Source organism: Gadus chalcogrammus, chromosome 7 (genome assembly GCF_026213295.1).
Source record: "Gadus chalcogrammus isolate NIFS_2021 chromosome 7, NIFS_Gcha_1.0, whole genome shotgun sequence".
Lineage (NCBI taxonomy): Eukaryota > Metazoa > Chordata > Actinopteri > Gadiformes > Gadidae > Gadus > Gadus chalcogrammus.
Window position 1 is genome coordinate 10,103,907 of NC_079418.1, and position 5,613 is coordinate 10,109,519.

The 5,613-nt window shown below is 45.8% G+C and overlaps 1 protein-coding gene across 1 annotated transcript; it reads right to left on the reverse strand.

Annotated features, from left to right (window-relative positions):
* On the reverse strand, positions 1-4,273 carry LOC130386677 (uncharacterized). The gene is made up of 3 exons (XM_056595698.1): positions 3,374-4,273; positions 3,199-3,286; positions 1-2,015 (listed from the first exon to the last, which is right to left on the reverse strand). The coding sequence occupies exons 1-3, from the start codon at positions 3,415-3,417 to the stop codon at positions 1,527-1,529; spliced, it is 621 nt and encodes a 206-aa protein (XP_056451673.1). The 5' UTR covers positions 3,418-4,273; the 3' UTR covers positions 1-1,526.
* Positions 4,274-5,613: the final 1,340 nt, after the last annotated feature.

Genomic DNA, 5,613 nt, shown 5'->3' on the forward strand with positions numbered 1-5,613 from the left:
GTTTTCCCAATGACAGCTTACGATCAGATGTGCTGCTTGCTGGTGTTTTAACAGCTAATCCAATAGATCGCCTTCCCTTTCCACATCTTGCTATGGCCAATTGCTTTTTTCTCTCCCTTGTCATTTGCGGTGGTATCGGCATTTTGGAAGCTCCCGCGGTAAGCTAAACACGGAAGTGTCAAAGTACACCACGTGATGCGTCTGAGCGAATCACGTTAGTAGAAATCAGCAATAGCCAATGAGATTTCGTCATTAGCTTTAAAACCCCCGTTGGACATTCACGATTGGTTACTGATAGAAAGGAAATGCCCTTATTTGGAGAACAGATCATTGTGCAGGGGACTCGGAGCTTTACAACAATACCGGACACGAAAGTCTTCAGTAAACAGGCGAAACTCGGCATGTCGCGTTGGAATGCTAACTTCTTGGTAAATTCGGGAGTAACTTACTGCTGCAAGTAAACAAACGCTGCATCCGAATACCTAGTACATACTATTTCTGTCTAGTGTCTACTACTTGACCATACTACACTTGACTGTGTAGTACGGTCTACAGACATGCGTCGAACGCTTCCGCACACCGCCGAAACTCCACCGGATGTTTGGAGATGACGTATCTCCCCCCAGATGGCGGCAAAATGTACCTGTTTTCCGTCTCATTATCGTTGCTATTGAATAAAAAAAAGTCTCTTTCTACGCGAATGGCTCTTGAAATTGATATCTCTGCTAGAAGGCGTCGTCGTCGGTCATCTCGTAGAGCGACTTACCGGCAGGTTATGTTGTATATATGTGGACATTTGGTACGTCATTTTTTTGGAATAATAATACATTTACAGTTATTTGTTACTCCGTGAAAAAGACGATTGAAGTTAATTTTTCCTTTTTTATTGAACACACACACACAAATAACGTACATGTTGAACAAAAAAAATAAAGAATTATTCTATCATTCATTTTGTCTATCTACAGGCTCAAGGTGCAAATCCCACATCCTATCGTGAGGTTAATCTGCATGTGCCCATCCTTCGTCTCTACTACAATGGTGGAGACCTCAAGCGAGATCTCCGCTTGTCTCGGGAGACCATCACAGCCCTTATTGGAATGCTGGGGTCTGACTCGGACCATGGTTGGCCAATAGAGATCAACGTGTTGGTATTCATTTATTGGTTTGCCCATGCTACCACTTATCCAGTGGTGTCGAGGGCTTTCGACATCCCACGGTCCACGGTCTTCGACATGGTACACCGGACATGCATGGCTATTGTGGGCCTTCTCCGGAGGGAAGTTGGAAATCCCCAGGACCTGGAGGAAGTTGGGAATGGCTTTGCGGCATCGGCTGGTTCGCAAGCATTCAATGTGGCAGTGGGGGCCATAGATGATTGCCACATTCGTGTGAAGCCCCCAGCAGCAGATGGAGCCTGCTACTTCAACCGGAAGCTTTTCCATTCAATCCAGATGCAGGTCATCTGTGACCACCGAGGCAGGTTCATCGATGTCTTTGTTGGATTCACAGGTTCTGTCCACGATTCAAGGGTGCTGAGGAACAGTCCGGTCTATTATGAGGCCTTGTACCCACCTGAGGGCCGGTGCATCCTTGGGGATGGTGGGTATCCGTGTTTGACGAGCCCAACTTGCATAATGACCCCTTACAGGGAACCAGTCCGAGACCCTGTGCGTGCCCTTTACAACCGTAGGCACGCACGGGCGAGAAATGTCATTGAGAGGGCATTCGGGACGATGAAGGCGAGGTGGCGGTCCATTTTCTTTAAGGCACTGGAGGTCAGCCCCACCTTTGTCCCTTACGTGGTCACATGTTGTGCCATCCTGCACAATGTCTGCGTTGCCAACGGAGACCTTGTTGAGCCAGACATTGTGGAGGATGACCATGGGCGTGACAATGATGGTCCTGCAGGCGAGAGGGTCATTGAGACAAGGCGAGGGGATGATGCACGTGCGATCCTGGCTGCTGCCGTTGCTGCTGGGCCTCGTGTGGCAGCACCTCACGGGCACGACTATCTGTAAGATAAAGCCAGTGATTCATTGTTTAATAATTCTCAATCAGTTCTCCATCAGTTCTCCATTTAGCAGACGCTTTTATCCAAAGCGACTTACATCGGTTAATAGACACATTGACACACCGACGACAGAGTCAACCATGCAAGACGACAGCCAGCTCATCAGGAGCAATTAGGGTTAAGTGTCTTGCGTAGAGACACATCAACACTCTGCTAGGAGCTGGGGATCAAATTTGCAACCTTCCGGTTACAAGTCAACTGCTCTACCTCCTGAGCTAAGCCGACCCTAGTTATGTTGTCGCTTGGTACGTTAGTGCTGCTGCGGCTATTCAGGTCGGTGTGTTGCAGATCTTGGCCTTTTCTTTCTGTCGTTGGTTGGTGTGCGGTTGGGTGGACACACACGTAGAGATGTGATATTTATACTGCCATCTATTTGTATATATGCTGCTATTTATTTATAATATGGAAAATTATTGATGTATTGGTTTGTTTATTGTATTGGACTCGGAAAGGAGTAAATAAACTGTTGATTGCTTGAGCAAAATATCAACACATACACTAAAAAATTCTCATAAAGATTATTTATTTATTTTTCTCTTTCCCTCATTCGCTTCAACAAGAGGAAAAATCTTTCTTCCCTCTCTCTTGCCTCCCTGTCCCTTCTCTCCTCCATCTCTCTCGCCTGCAGCTCCCTCCGCTCCTCTGCCTCACGTCTCTCTCTGTCTCTTCGCTCCTCCCTCTCCTCCAGCTTTCTCCATCGCCTCTCCTCCTGCTCTCTAGCGTCTCTCTCTCTCTCTCCAGGTCCTGCCGCTCCCTTCTCTCCATCAGCTCCATGAGCTCCCTAAAACCTGTAGCGGCACCTGACAAGTGCCTTTTATTTGGTGGCGGGGTGATGGTGTCATCTGCTGAGGTGCATGGCACCGAGGACGGGGTGGCCACAGCGGCGCCCTGGCCGGAGGAAGAGATCACTACGGGGGGTGAGATGGATGGTTTCTGTCCAAGAATACCGTCCATCTCACTGTACCACTTCCATGACGCCGCTGTGGCCTTCCCGTCCTCAGTGCCAACCCCCGATGGGGGCTTGCGCAAGTCCTATGAAACATTACCAAGAAGCATGATATTTTAAAATTATGCAGTCCTAGCACATTTAGCATGATCTTTGATGTAGAAGCACAAAAACTTACTTTGTATCTTGCGGTGAGGTTTTCCCACTTCCTCTTCACCTGCTGGGTGGATATCTTCCCCCCCAGCCCCTTGTCTTTAATAAATTGTCTGCAGAAGAGAGACAAAAACAATGAGCACAGGATAAAACAACAATATTTAACCAAAGTCTTCGAACATATGTTTACTTTTACGTACTCAAAGCCATCCTTAGCAGATTTCTTCACTCCCGTGAATAGCATTGCATTAGCTGCCCGCCAGGCTATAAGATGGCGGGTGTCCTCGTCAGTCCCTGCGTCAAAGCAAATTATGACAAATCAGATATTCAGCCAAAGTAATTCATTGGTGAGTTTATTGCCTACTAGTTTGGCACTTGGTACGTTGATATCTCTCTCACTCTCAATCTGTGCAAGGCACTCGCGTGCTTGCACAGATGCCGAGACTGTCGTATGAACGCAACACGCATTTAACAATCGTAACCTATCGTTAAGCCATCATATAAACCAACATAAATGTTATATCCACAGCAAACACAAGCTACGATGGACTAACAAAACGGCACTAGTTTACTACCTGAAATTACGTTATTATTGTCGATAGATAGCTGCTAACACGTAGCATTTACGTTAGCCTGAAAAACAGATCAAGGTTTGACCTTACCATGACAAGAAAGACGGCACAGTTTTCGTAATGACCGATTAAAGAAACATTTAATACTTGTACTAACATTTCAATGTTGTACTTACATTTCAATGTTTCGAAATTTGCGGGAGCCGCTGTTGGTGGTGTCGGGTCAGCCATCTCTTCTTCGTTTGTTACCAGACTCCGGTTGCATTGTGGGATAGCGTAGTGTGGTCCGTGGTTCACTTTGGCGGTAGTATGCATTCGGAAATGACTTCCGTACTACAGAATGCATACTACAGTATTCGGACGCGCTAGATTTTTCGCATACTACAAAATGCATACTATATAGTATGCAAGTACGAGTATTCGGATGCAGCCAAAATGTATTAAAATAAACATCTTTGTGTACATTTTCAACGTTTTATTTATAGTAGCTTGAAAGAACACATATTGAAGGAGTAAACTAGCCCAAAATCTCAAAATTGACCACTGCATGAAAAATCGATGTTTTTGCCTGCCGTGTCTCGCCTTAAGAACATAAGCTGCCCCCACATAGCCTCTAGGAAGCAGATTCAAACACACAAGCTGTATTACCCTCACATAACCACTAGGAAGCAGGACCAAACATATAAGCCGTAAATACTACACATAGCCACAAGGGGAGCAGGACCTTACTAAAGGCTGCAATAGCTGCTCCATCCACAGAAGGCAGCACCTCAGACAAGTGAGGAAGCCGAGGCTAATACGTCACACCGGCTCCGCCCACTTCACACAGGCCGCGTGGATTTGACCATAACAGTCTACAGAGAAGTGGAGAGATTCAGAAACTCTTGGTAGCTCAGACTTGCGAGTGTTTTAGAGTTTTGATCAGCTGGGAGTCGCTCGGCACGTGTTGGACACACTTCCCCTCCTTTTGCTCCATAGTTACCATACCGAAATACTTTAACAAATAAGTCAGTTAAAATCGATCCGGATTGGACTACTTCCTTCGAAGAATGCTGCATTATTTAGGCTAAAAGCCCACTGGAAACACAGTAAACAACACATATAGGCCCTAAAGCTACTAAAGATAAAAATTGTATTTGTTTTTTTGTATATAGAATTAATTGCGAGTTGCTAAAGCGAAGTGATTAAGCTCAAATTAATTTTACAGCCAGGAATTGGAAGGAATTCTATCTATTCTATGTTTACTTACATTACACACATACCAGGCACATTCAAAGTTATGTATGTAACGTAGACACCTTGTACGGTAAATAAGCAAAGGCCACAGTTCCATTTCAATGCTACTTCCTCTTTTTCCCATTCTTCATCCGACATGGCCATGCAGGTCGGATGGTACCACCTCTTGCATTTAGTGCATTCAACCTGAAATACATTTTTAAATCACAATTGTAACGTAATTCACACATTCATACCAAGGCCACATATGCCCTTACCAATTAAAGAGTCTTCTTTATCAGGCTAAGGAGGGATACGGAGCCTAGGGAGGCGTCCAGCTCATAAAGGAGGCCATTCATCATGTGTCAATTCTAGAGATACGAGCGGTCAAGATGTTCAAGAGACCCAGACGCTCAAGGCCACAAGAACAAGTGTAATTCCCGCACATAGCCACAAACAAAGTTGCAATGCCAACACATAGCCGCAAGGGACAGCACAAAGACACATACGGGTATCCAGGGGCGTGGGAGTTCAGCACCATGCTTAGCCAATCAGAGCACATAACTGAGTCCACGCCTGCCCAGTAGATAAGTCCCAACACATAGCCCAGGGGGTTAGAACGCTCCAGGTAAAGCATCCTTTTGAATGCCCTA

Coding starts and splice junctions, on each gene's coding strand:
- LOC130386677 (XM_056595698.1), bottom strand. CDS start 3,417: ATGCTATTCACGGGAGTGAAGAAATCTGCTAAGGATGGCTTTGA. Junction 3,287..3,373: donor TCTGCTAAGGATGGCTTTGA/GTACGTAAAAGT, acceptor TCTCTTCTGCAG/ACAATTTATTAAAGACAAGG. Junction 2,016..3,198: donor ACCTCACCGCAAGATACAAA/GTAAGTTTTTGT, acceptor TTTATCTTACAG/ATAGTCGTGCCCGTGAGGTG.